Source organism: Malurus melanocephalus, unplaced genomic scaffold (assembly GCF_030028575.1).
Source record: "Malurus melanocephalus ecotype Western Australia unplaced genomic scaffold, MMel_1.1 scaffold_2, whole genome shotgun sequence".
NCBI classification, from domain to species: Eukaryota; Metazoa; Chordata; class Aves; order Passeriformes; family Maluridae; genus Malurus; species Malurus melanocephalus.
The window spans coordinates 5,387,749-5,400,905 of record NW_026623234.1 but is presented as its reverse complement, the minus strand read 5'-3'; the positions used below and the strand labels follow the sequence as shown (position 1 = coordinate 5,400,905).

At 39.1% G+C, this 13,157-nt stretch overlaps 1 protein-coding gene across 1 annotated transcript in view; it reads left to right on the top strand.

The window, feature by feature from the left end:
* LOC130573484 (cytosolic phospholipase A2 epsilon-like) overlaps positions 1-12,194 on the top strand; it is a 33,228-nt gene extending 21,034 nt beyond the window's left edge. Inside the window, exons 11-21 of the mRNA XM_057365935.1 lie at positions 479-516; positions 2,161-2,296; positions 4,169-4,305; positions 5,495-5,717; positions 6,635-6,749; positions 7,506-7,643; positions 7,900-8,007; positions 8,776-8,967; positions 9,441-9,610; positions 10,597-10,783; positions 11,661-12,194. Of these exons, the coding sequence (XP_057221918.1) occupies positions 479-516; positions 2,161-2,296; positions 4,169-4,305; positions 5,495-5,717; positions 6,635-6,749; positions 7,506-7,643; positions 7,900-8,007; positions 8,776-8,967; positions 9,441-9,610; positions 10,597-10,783; positions 11,661-11,869 (1,653 nt within the window). The 3' untranslated portion in view covers positions 11,870-12,194. The remainder of the gene's footprint in view (positions 1-478; positions 517-2,160; positions 2,297-4,168; positions 4,306-5,494; positions 5,718-6,634; positions 6,750-7,505; positions 7,644-7,899; positions 8,008-8,775; positions 8,968-9,440; positions 9,611-10,596; positions 10,784-11,660) is intronic.
* Positions 12,195-13,157: the final 963 nt, after the last annotated feature.

The following is a 13,157-nucleotide window of genomic DNA, read 5'->3' as shown; positions in this document are numbered from 1 at the left end:
AAAATTACTGTCACATGCACTTGCGTTCAAAACCACTTCTTAAAATTTTTTATATTGGGATAATAATGGAATGGCTAACAACTGAAAAAAGACCAATCCAGATTATGTGCTTAATTCAGATTTTAATTTGTCCAAATRTTGATATCAGGGGTGCTTTTGTGTGTATTTTTTTTAATATTTTAATAAGGTTACTTTTGTCGTTTTTGTTACCCCTTCTGAATGTGCACACCAGGAACTGGTGTAAACATGCAAGCTTATGGCACACTACCTGCCCCAAACACACTGATTTATTAGAGAAGAGAAAATTTGATTCCAGGGCAAGGAGTGAGGCTTTGGTTAATTGTATAAAGATGATGTCCTTAGCCATATGATTTACTRTTTGAGAACAACATTTCTAAGTCTGAGCATTGCCTGACTTTGAAGGAAAGAAATATTTTAAGATTTGGTGGTAATTAGCTTTACCTTTCTCCTTTTCTAGGATAGTTCATTTCACTTGTGCYTGACAGCACGGAAATGGTAAGATAGCCTCTYTTTTCCTATCACCAGGACTACTCTAAACTGGGTATGTAGGCTTTGTCTGTGGTAGGTGGAGAGATGGACAGACTGAGTGAGTGCTTTGTGTTGTGCTCACACGGTGCCTGAGGTGAGTGCAAATCCTATACTGCAGGTACAGGATTGTGCAGTTCAGTGTGAGTTTGTGAGCCCTCTTTCAGAGTAAATCAGTCTGCTTTATGCCTGTTGTTCTCATACATGAATAAAACTACTATTCGCATATTAATTTTATTTCCCACTCATGCCAAAAGACARATCCTGCACAATGACTGAAATAAACTCTCTATCCTTCTTTAACTTTTCAAAATCACCAAAACAAACACAAGATAACCTGGCTTCTGCCCCYTCTGTTCACTGGGCAGAATGGGAGCTGAGATCTGACCTGCTGCACCCCTGCCAGCCCACTTGCAGGGACAGAATTGCACCAGTGATAGGTAAAATTGAAGACARTTATGTTTTAGGGTACAGCTGAAAACTTCATGTGGTTCACAGCATCCCCACTGTTGGGTGATATACAGAAGGAAAGCAAGATGGATTTTCACAACACGGGAGAAATTAGTGTAAATGGAGAGCTACCACTAAAACCTCAGCCCAACAAAATATACTGACATGTAAATTKAACAAACACGGGTTTAGAAAGGGAGCAAGAAAAATTTTGATCTACTGCTAAAAGAGTTGTTTATTTTTGTAAGGTAAATGGGTTGACCTTATTCTGTTCCCAAAATTACACTTTGATAAGTCAAATTTCCTGGAAAATGGAAGTTAGTAGCATTACTCCTTAAAACATTCATTTTTGTGAAATATTGGTGAAAATTATTTTCAGGACAGAGTTTGCAGCCACCAGAGGGTGATGTGACCCAACAGATTTGGTCAATATTTAGTGTTCTTCTCAGTAATAAGTRTATTTGTGTTGCTGAAGGCACATAGCATTAGCTGCCATTTGACTGGGTTTGCATTTTTTTTTCTGATTTTTTTTATTTCTTTTTGCTTGTGCTTCACATTTCCCAAGGGACAGAATTGTATGTGTCTGCACATGTGAAAAAAAAAAAAAGGTCATTGATGTTCTTATATATTTGCAGGTTGAAACTTGCAAATGCTTATCTAGAAATCTGTTAGGACACAGGTGAAAGGTTGGATTTCCCAAGACAGAGGCTGAGCAGCGGGTGATGCTTGCTCTGCAGTTCAAGCTCCATCAGATAACTAATTAGAACCCTCACTTTAAATGCTGTAGTGGGTTGTCAAAATCTGAGAACAAGTCATTATATCATCAGYTGAATTTTCCAGGATGTCATAGTGATAAACAGGAACGAATACAGAAAAAAAACTACTTCTTAAATTACTTCTTTTGGTGATCTTTCCCCAACTTSCATGTCTTGTCTTTGTGTCCATGTTCCTAAGAAATGTAGAGTAATTTGGAAAACCCTCTTCATCCTCACTGCTACTTTTTACTGGCAGTAGAAATGCTGGTTTTTCTTCTTTCCTKTATCAATAGGCAGACTGGGAAATAGCTTGTTTTACAGGTGATTTATTTTTTGATTAACTGCCCTAGAGATCTTGAAATTAGCTATAATTAATGTGTGCATTGATTTGTCCCATTGTCTATTCCAGCTCAGGAGACCTGGATGTGCGCTTGGGGTTTAGCCTGTGCATGGAAGAGCGGGACTTCCTGCGGAAAAGGAAGAAATAYGTTGCTGCTGCTCTGAAAAAGATTCTTAATTTGGAGGAGGATCTGAAAGAGCATGAGGCAAGCTAATAGAGTCCCTGGTAGGAGCTGCTCTTGGGGGATCAGGGCCTGGCTCACAAATTCAAACAGCAAATAAAATCTCGGCTTAATTGATCCTGCTGGTGTGGCCAGACCTGGTCCCCGGGGGCAAGGAGTGAGCAAGAAAAGCAGTGGGCTGTTAATGTAGCATAGCAGGGGGGGCAGGATGATGTCCTTACAGACCCAAAAACTTCTCCACACCTCCTCAAACAATCCATTCCTGCTTATTCTTGGTATTGCTTATGGCTCTGAGAAGGAAAATTTGAAGTGGATGGGCATGAAACAGCCAGGGGATGCTGCCTGGGAAATAGCCAGCCTTTACTTGGGGACAGAGACAAGGTGATGGCCATGGCACCTCTGTAAAGGGTTTTGAGAGGAAGAAGTAAAATATCTTCACTCAGACATCTGAATAAAAATTMTTGGAGTGGTTTTTGCAGGAAAAAGAAGTGTGCTGTTGGGAAAAATGAGGGATAAAGAATGAGAATAAAGCCATCAAGCTGGCAAAGAAGAGTGGATCTTATGGCACCACTGAGTTGTAGATKAAATATCTGATTGTAAGTTTAGCTGTATCACTCTAGACCCTGTTTCTGCCTCCAAAATGGAGTCATAAGTTTTGTACCTGCTGATGCCTAACTGGGTTGCTGACAATYAGAAAAGTACAAACGTCCCAAGAGCAAGAACACTTTAGCTGACAAAAAAGAAAGAGTACTGTGTAAAATATGATTCAAAAATATTAGTTTGGATTTCAGAACAGAGAATAATACAGAAGACTAAGTTTTCAAGAAAGCTGGAAAGAATTTTATAAATAGCTGAGTTTCCTCAGATATAGAAAACGGTTTTCTGAAAAGGTCTAATTCCTCTGGCACTCCTATTCAAGTGTTTAACTTTGGAATGATGGGAAAATATCTCCTCTACTTTTTTAACTGACTTGCATTTGAACCGAAAAAAATCTCTAGAGTTTTAACTCATAGTAAAATAGATTAGAAAATGTAAACCCCAGAATATAATTTTGGGAATTAATTCTGATTTTAGTTGAGATTATGAGATTTTCCTCACTGTTATTTTATAAAATGTCCTAGATTTAAGCTCTTGCAGACTTTAGGGTTGGAAGAACATCTGTTTTGTGGGYTTTCTGTGGTTTAATGTTTCTCACAGATTGGAAGAAATATATTCTTCATGGTCTATTCATTGACTTTAGAACCACAGATTCCTTTATGAAATTAGAAGCTAATACTTGATAGATATAAATAGACATTTTCCACAGGGCGTGTAAGCATCCACACTCTGGATGCTAACGGAAGCAAAGGGTGTACTAGATCAGGAAAAGATTAGGAGAAACATAGCCTGTCTCCTCAATTACACTTCAGATCTTAGAAGGGGAAATMCTATCAATGACTGTGCTTCAGGACATAAAGTAATTAATGGCCTGGGGCCAGGAAGGCTTTGGCTATTGTGTGGTCTGGCTGATTACAGGGTGCTGTGCGTTCCTCTGGTCATTGTTAGAGGCAGAATCACGGATCCCTAATCTGCTCTGGTGTGGTAAATCCTGTGTTTTCTATGACGACTTCTAATAATACACTTTGAGAAAAATTCCAGGGCGATGAGGTTGATTTCCAGTTGCATGTTAAGTAAACAGCTTCCCACCCCATCTGAGAGGGTAAGACTRAAGCCTTCCTTCTCCCATCAGTCAGGCAGTGGCAAACGAGCCTTTTGCAACAATCACATCCTTTTTGTGCCAAGTAGCATCACTGCTTGTCTCAGTGCCCGCATCCTGTTATCTGATTTCCGCAGTCAGGGCTGTTTGTGTCGAATAYACGCTCAGCTTCTGCTCCTCCTGCCCTCTGTGTTGAACAGGTGCCCGTGGTGGCCATCACGACCACTGGGGGAGGAACGAGGTCACTCACAGCCATGTATGGCAGCCTGCTGGGCCTCCAGAAACTCAACCTGTTGGACTGCATTTCCTACATCGGGGGTTTGTCGGGTACCACATGGTGAGAATGACCCCAAAGAGGTTTATGTGTTCTCTGTCAATRCTGCTGACTCTGCACAACACCGTTGGCTCATGTGGCTCTTAGCAAAGCAAAAGCATTTCCATTCTCCCCARATCTCCTCTCTGTCCACCTGGAGCAAAGAAACAAAACATATTGATTAAGAGATCAATCACCACATTCATCAGCTGCTTTTGTCACCACACTGACTCAGTCTATGCCTGACATTTTCATGTAAATGTTCTATTCCCTTTTCATAATTAATCAATTATACCTTAGACTAAATGCAATGAATTTGTCTTTAGACTGGCAATTGAAGAAAGATGGGAAGAAGAATTTATGCCTGCCATTTGCTGGTTATTCCCACTTCCATTTTGGATTTACAGTGCATCTCCCTCTGGTAAAAGATGTATTTGGGTCTAGTGGAATTAATACTGTCACAGAAAGTCCAACAAATGACAGCAAGTTACTGACCTTGGAGAGATTGCAGCTATGGTTGCTTGTTGTAATGAAAGTGCTCTCTTCTCCCAGTGGGCATAGAGCAGATGATGTCATATTTAAATAACTGAAATATTTAATCAAGTAGTTTCTAGGTACCCCTCCTCCTCTACACCTGTTTGGAAGTGGAGAATTTTTTTTCACTGAGTTGTGTGTCACTTTATGTAAGTCCAAACTTTAATGGTAGGTTTTTCTTTTMACTTCTCTGTATGTATGTGGAGATCTGAGTGTATCTGTCCGTGCTACGATTTCAAGGAGACAAGTCAGGATTGTCACACAAGAACATGCCCAAAACCGCCCAGTTTTCTTGCTGGCACAACCATTAGCAGATATATGTGAACAAATGCAGGACTAGAGCAGAGTGTTAGTGACTACTCCCTGGAATATTCCCCACATTCCAAGACAGTGATTTGATGAATACTTATGGAACCTTTATATTTAATAGCCTTGGGTCCTGTTTTTTTTTTTCTCCCTTGAATTTCAAGACAAGTTTTGAACCATTTTATCATCACCAAACCAGGAAAGTTTGGAGGTTTTGTTTGCTCCTGAAAGGAGAGTATTTTAAGTTTAGTTTAGTTTTCTGTTGTGAACCCCCTAGGAATTAAGAAACAGGCAAACAGGTTGCAGGAAAGTTTTCTGAAGGCAAACCACARTGCTACTCCTCTTTCATTATTTTCTTCTAACGATTCTTCAGGACCATGGCAAACTTATACGAAGATGCTAATTGGTCACAAAAGTATTTGGAGGACGCAATCAAGGAAGCTCGCAAGCAAGTAACCAAATCCAAGATTTGCTGTTTTTCTTTGGATTGTCTGAAGTACTATTATAATGACCTGATGGAGAGGAGCAAAGAAGGACATAACACTTCTTTCATAGACCTTTGGGGTCTCGTCATTGAATCCATGCTACATGATAAGGTATTATTACTCCTTTCTTCCACAAAACTGCTGAACTTCTATAGCTACAGTGGGAAGAAAATAAATCCTGGGATGCCATTYAGTATTACTGATGCAAATAATTAGTTTAGCAGTTGATTAAATGTTATATATTCAGATCTGTTATTAAAACACTACTCTAGATTTAAGGAGAGGCTGCCCTTGAACAGAGAGAGCCGTGTCATACCAGTCAAAGGTGTTYTTTCTCCTTAAAGAAAGAAGTATCCTGAGGAAAAAATATTTTGAATTGTAAATGAATCATTTTGGACATAAAATATTTTGACTAGAAGAGGCACTTAAAAGTTTGAAATAATTGGCTTCTCTAGCATAAATGAAGATATGCATTTATATAGTGACCTAGGTGTAGGCTGCATATGGAGATGATTCACATCGTGATAAAGTTAATTATCCAAATATGATATCAAGTTTTAAGAAATTCTGTTACTTTAAAAATAGTGTATCTGAAGTAGTTTCCTTCTGGTTTCAGTTTATACAATGAAGTTTTAAATTATCATGTGCAATAGATTATGTTTTTGAATATTGCATATATATGCAAAATACTTTAAAATATGATCAATTCATTGCAAAGACTCAGCCAAGGAAAGAACCCTATCTTTCACTTAAAGGCATGATCTTTTCCTAGAAATGTTTTTTTTTTACCTTGCTGAATCTACAATCAACCACTCTGCATATCTCAAAATCTGAGAACCCATAGGGTGTAGCTGCTTCTTATGGGGTACTTGCAAAGTTTGAAATATCCAGTGGCAGCTATTTCTCAACAATCCAGTGACCTGGGAATTGGAAGGAGAACTTGGATGAGGCTGATAATTCACATTACATTATCTGAAGAGCAAGTTGTTTTTCATATCATTCCATTAACCCTTTTTAATCAAAACCAGAAAAACGAGCATAGACTCTCGGACCARCGGCAGGCAGTGGACAGCGGCCAGAACCCACTGCCCATCTATGTGGCCATCAACCTCAAGTCCAATTATAGTGCCCAGGCATTCAGAGGTAATGGTTATGATTGAGATTGCTTAACAATTTTATCATTTAAATAGTCTAAACTAAAATGATATGCATATAATCAGCGTAAACAATACAAATAAACCATTACATTTTCARATAATAGTGACCAAAACAACAACAAAAAGATAAAATACAAACTTGTTTAATGTTCAGAATTTGAGTTCTTTATTTTGCCAGAAGTGAAAATGTAGTTATACCACAGAGGATGTCAAAGTCACAGTTTATCCTGTCACAAAAACATTGTAATGAAACAAATTCTTATGATGATTCCACATAGTCTCATTTTGAACAATTAAAGAACAAGCCTTGAATTTTTGGGTCCAGTGTCAGGAAAATCACTTTTTCCTCTGCTGTTAGTTTTCTCAGTATTTGTTTAACATGACTGGCTAAGTAGATGACACCAAGTGAATGCTAAACTCTCTGTCAGTAGAGCCCTAAAGGAAACAAGTTATGCATKAGCAACACATATTTGGGGTAAGATTAACTATATTCAGGGAATGCTTGTGGTTTCATCCAGACCAGGACTTTTCTGCAGGATGTTTCTGTACCATAATCTGGAACTGCCCTGCCATGATGTGGAATGGCCTCAGTACTGCCATCAATACAGATAGAGCCATGGCTGGTGAACGGCATGTTATGAACTAGCCAGTGTCTCTCTCATTGTTTGCTCCCTGGTGCTCTCCTGTTTAATATCACCTAATGTGTGATTGCCTTCTCATGGTCTGTCTGCTGTTTTCATAGAGTGGCTGGAGTTCACTCCTTAYGAAGTTGGTCTCCTGAAATATGGAGCATCTATTCGTGCAGARCACTTTGGAAGTGAATTCTTTATGGGAAGGTTGGTGAAGAAGCTCTCAGAGACTCGGATCTGCTACATGCAAGGTGACTATTGCCCAGGGGGAAAGTGGTCTGCTTGAGAGAGAGCTGGCATGGGCATGCACACAGTCTGTGGTGGGCAGCACTGGGAAGACAAACAGGTTGAGCTGGGGTGAGTTTGCATTAGCAAGGACATACTTCCAAATATGCCCACAAAGGGCAGAAAGGAAGTATCTAATGGGAAGAACWGAAGGTAGGTATCAATTAAGATTCTTCCAAGGCTACTCCATCAATCAGCTTCTATTCCTCTTTCACATTACAGGCATGTGGAGTAGTATATTTTCCATAGATGCGATGTATGTTTGGAATTTGGCTGTTGATTCAGAAGACTTCTGGTGCAGATGGACCAGAGATCGAGTAAAAGATATTGGTGAGWTTTTAAAATTTCTTTGCACCACCAGTATATATTGCAAATATTCTGTGAAGATGTCTAATGCATAAAGAAATGCTGTCAAAGTCAGAGAGTAAAAGACAAGAAAAGGAAAGTAAAGATATCAACTAAGAATTTTTTTACTGCCTGATTTAAATCTGAATTGCGCTGCTTTGGCAAATCTTTGGAAAAGCTGTACTATTTTMTGAAGGTTGTACAGACGCAAAACCWGTCTCCAGCAGATGTTGTATCATCAACACATCTTACGATTGTTAAGTTAGGATATGTCCTCCTWGGCCAGCAATAACATGGGTAGAGCAAATGGCTCTTGCAGGGGGCTGTTTTGTCCCCTAAACTGCCTGTAGAGAAAGCTCAGTCTCGCTGTTAATAGACAGGGAACCAGGACACTGACATGCATTCTGAAGGTGTCCTGYTGAAAGGCCAGTGCTGCCCTCCTGTATGTTGTGGGACTCATCTCTCCCCTCACCACATGCTAAAGTAGAAGTGGGAGTCATTTGAGGAAGCCTAGAGGGGAAGATGGTCCTTACTGCCTGGCAGCCTGTGGCCTGCAGAATGCTATCAATTAAATACACTGTCTCATGCTGAATTTTATTTGGTGGCATGGACTGTAAGGGCTTACAACCATGTTTGATTTACTTTAGAAGTGGGGGAGGGTGATAGCTGTCATTATCAATCACTCATTTTTAAAAATACTGATCATTTCAGAAAACTATGCTAAAMTTAAAATTTCTTCTTTCCATCTTGCAGCAGAAGAACCCTTTCTGTCGTTGAATCCCTATGAGGTAGACACGTGTCTGTTCACTCCCTCCGGTGCCCTTTCCTCTGCTCTGCGAGATGTCTTAACAGGACGCCCAACCATTGCACAGTATCCCAATTTTATCAGAGGCTTCCAGCTGCATAACAAGTACCTAGAGAGTGAAGGATTTTCTACCTGGAAAGGCACAGTAAAACAGCATGTTTTTCAGTAATATTCTGAGAAGTTTTATGTTTTGGAATTCATTTAGGATTTCCAACAGAGAGGAAGAGATGAGATTGACTTCTGAAATGCCATTTCTCCCTTTTACAAATAGAAAACAAGAAAGCCAGATTTGAATAGCATTTCAGTTTTTGTGGGTGGTGTTGAAGGGTGTACCTGGTTGTCTGGGGATTGTGTTCCTGTGGATGAAGTGAGCTCAGCCCAAGGAAACAAGAGAGATCTCCCCTTTAGGGCTAAAGCCGCTTGTGGTGCCCAGGAAGGAGGGAAGAAAAAAGCAATAGTGTGTCACTTACTCCAGTAAATAAATGCAGATAGAGCAAAAGGAAGACGGGAGTAATATGGGACAAAATTCTTCATTCTTTGCTCTTTACCTTCCTTCAGAGAAGAAATCCATCTTGTGTTTTATTTGTTGTAATGAGAAATAATTATGTTTCAGACACAGTGATAGACTCCTTCCCAAATAAACTGATGGAAACAGCAGACAGCGAGCTCTCCCTGGTTGACACTGGCTTTTTCATTAATACCAGCTACCCACCACTTTTGAGATCTAAGAGGGAGGTGGACGTCATCCTGCATTTGAATTACAGTGGAGGGTCTCAAACACTGGTAAGAAAAGCCAGAGTATTTGAAATTCTTTTTCTTCATGGTCTTTTGGCCTCTAGGACTCATCAGGTAAAACTCGTAATTTTTCAGTAYTGGAATGAGAATTAGATTATTATGCATTTATTATTTACTAATTTCTCAGTAACTAAGAAGGATATTAGAAGATGATGATGGGTCTAGGCATTTTAAAATCATCGAGCTCTTCACTGCTATGGATCCAAGAGTTTTGAAAACACTCCACTGATGGAGGAGTGCTCTGAAACTGATAYTGATTTTGGTTATCCTTGTACTGGAAAAATTACAAAGGCAATGGAAAGTCTTTACAATATTTTAAGAGAATAAATGAGACAATCTTGGTGTCTTGACTTTTAAATCTCATACCATTCTTAGGGAAATGTACTGGCTAATGCCAGACTTGATTAATAATTAAAAATAAATACAATTAGTGTTGCATATATAATGGTAATAATATGAAAATAAACATAAGTTTATAATAAATACATGTGTTAAAGTTTTTTTTTAATGATGTCAGAAGATATGATAAGTGTATTTATTAAGAGGGAGTCATTATCAAGGAACCACCAATTATGCAGAGGACAGAAAAACTGGGAAAGTGGTAAATAATGAAGAAGTCAAGACAATGATGCAGAATGATCTGGGCTGATGTGTTCTTGTCGTTTCTTTGCCTTTCCATTCTGAACCTGTTTCAGTGGAATTATAAAAGTAGACCTGTGGCTTTTGGGTTCATTTTCAAGTTCAAAAACAGTGACTGTTTTCTTGTTTTGCCTAAAGCAATGTGGAAAAGAAGATAAGCTGCAATGTCTGGAGTGGTTATGATGGTTTCCATCTGAAATTTAACATCTTTCTGATTTGGAGGACAATACAAACCTTAGAATATTCATGTTAGCTGCTGGAGTTTCAATTATCCTGATCTGTGGACTATTTTTGATTCTTTGAATAATTTTATGTATATTTATTCATTCATCCAGCCTCTGGATCAGATTGCGAAGTACTTCTCAGAGCAAGAAATTCCATTTCCCAGAATTGAGATAAGTGAGGAAGACAGGGAAAACTTGAAGGAGTGCTATGTGTTTGAAGAGGCTGACAGTCCACAAGCTCCAACGGTGCTTTTTTTCCCCCTAGTAAATGACACCTTCAAGAAATATAAAGCTCCTGGTGAGTCATCTGTGCTAGCAATTTTAATCAAAAGTTGTTTTCCTAGTGAATCCTTTCCATTCCATATCCACTGTCTCACTGTCATCTCTGACCTTTCCAATGCCAGCATGGGTCTCATCTCGGACAAAAATAGTTGATCTGTGTCAGTGCATCAGAACTAGGTGAGCTCCAGAATCTTTTCTTAATACACTTGGGATGAATATACACATTTATCCGCAGGAGCTACTAGAGATAGCATGAAGGTAAAAATTCCAGTATATGTACACCTTGAGGGGTAGGTTCTCAACACAAGCTGTTTTACTCTAGACATGGACTTGTTATGCTCTTGCAAACAAAGATGAACTAAACTTTCTGCTGSTTTTGGCGTTAGGCCCATCCATCCAAGTCTTTCTCACCTATGTAAAAGTAATCTCCCAGACTGACGCCTGAGTGGACAGAGATCTTTTAATTCAATGATGTCCTCTGTCTGAGTGCAGTGATTTCTCCTGAACTTTCAGGAGTCAGATGTCTATTATTTTATCTGGTATATACATACAAAAGTATCTGGTTTCCTTTTGGCTTGTGCTTTGCTTGTTTGGGTAACAAAGTCTGTGTTGTCCCAACAGTGGTCTGGCATTGCTGCTGCTAATGTTGTTCTAACTTCAAGCTGTTTGAGTGTTAGAAATGCCTTATGATGTAAAATGATATTTGGATAGAGGCTTGTTCCAGATGCTGAAGAATACAGTGCCACAAGCACAGTACTTTGACATCCCTCTGGCAAATGATATCTTTCCTTCCTAGTCTCCCTTTTCTGCCTACMATTATGTAAATGACTGATAGGAGGCACATATGGCAATAAAACCTCATTAGTGCATCTCCCTGTGGTTTGTCCCCTTAGGTGTGGAAAGGAGCCCTGAAGAGATGGCTGAGGGCAAAGTTGATGTCTCCAGCATCCTCTCCCCATTTACAACAAGGGAGGTGTGTTTCAGTGAAGAGAATTTTGACAAACTGGTGAAACTGACTGATTACAATGTCCTGAATAAYGAGAAGTTGATTATTCAGGCTTTGCGCTTGGCAGTGGCACGGAGGAAGCAGCGGAAATATTAACCACCACACACTGGCTTCAGCCTTTCATMTGACATTTCTTGGGCTGTCTATGGTTTGCTGAGGTTTGATTCTTATCAGTGATATTTGCATTAGAAATCACATCTTCCTAAGGACATTCTGGACTCCACCCTATTTACATGGCTCTTCAGACRGATTGGAATTCACCAGTGGTTTAATCCAAAACAAACCTCAAAGCAGCAAATTTGGTTTTAGTTTTGTTATCTAGTTATTTTACTAATTCTTGTATGTATTCAATATAAATTATTGTAATATTGTGTAAGATAATAATGAAATRCGTTGCACATTAAAATTTGTATCAAAACTATTCTGTTGTGCTGGTCTTGCTTATCTTAATTATTGAAGGTTGTCATCTCTGATTTCATTGTCTGTCTGTCCACTATGAGATTTTTATTTAACTGTCTTCACAAATCTTTGAAAAAAAGTTTCCTAAGTTAATATCAGTGTCTTAAAAATCTGTACAGTTTTCACTATTAATAAAAAATACCCCTGAATTAGGTCATCTTTGTTTCAGGACATGAAACATGTCCAGTCTGAGCTGCTGTTCATRGAACCACTTGTATTCAGCCTTATATGTTGCCCAGCTTTCCTTCAGTTTTCTCTTGGAGTTTCTGCTGATTGTTCTGCTGTCTCACCTTTACCTGCCTTTACTGTTCCTGAAGGATGGCCTTTTGATTTTTCTCAGTGTCTCACATGATGGGAAGTGTCTTCCAGCTGCTTGCATAGAATAGGGCTATGCAAGAGAGCCTTTTACAGACAGATCTTTGACACCTGTTCAATTCTTGCAGGCAAATTGTCTTTGCAGGGATTGTTCTGAGAGATTGGGTTCTCATTATCAAAAATTGTCGACGTCTTCTGGGGCACAGTAGCTGCCAAAGACTCCTCTCACAACTCTCCAACAAGCGGATCACACGTTCAGTCTGTCACAGCATCAGCCTTGCACCGTGGAGCTGTGTTTCATGAAGAGATTAGTCACAGCAGCTCAGAAAATGTTTTGGATTATCGTCCATTTGTTAATAAAAGGCTGTTGCAACAAAATTTAGACAAAGCCACCAGAGTCATCCTCCCAAATACATCTTCCTGGAGGTCATTCACTGAAGCATCTTAATTTAGATGCAGAAAGTTACAAAATTTTTGAGAAAGTGAGTAAGATTTTAAAGCTTTTTCTTTACAAAGAAAACTCTCTTACAGAGTTTTCTTGAAGAGAAAACTCTCTTCAGCAGATGACCTGGGAATTGTTTCAGTATTTGTCACTGCAATATCTGACTGG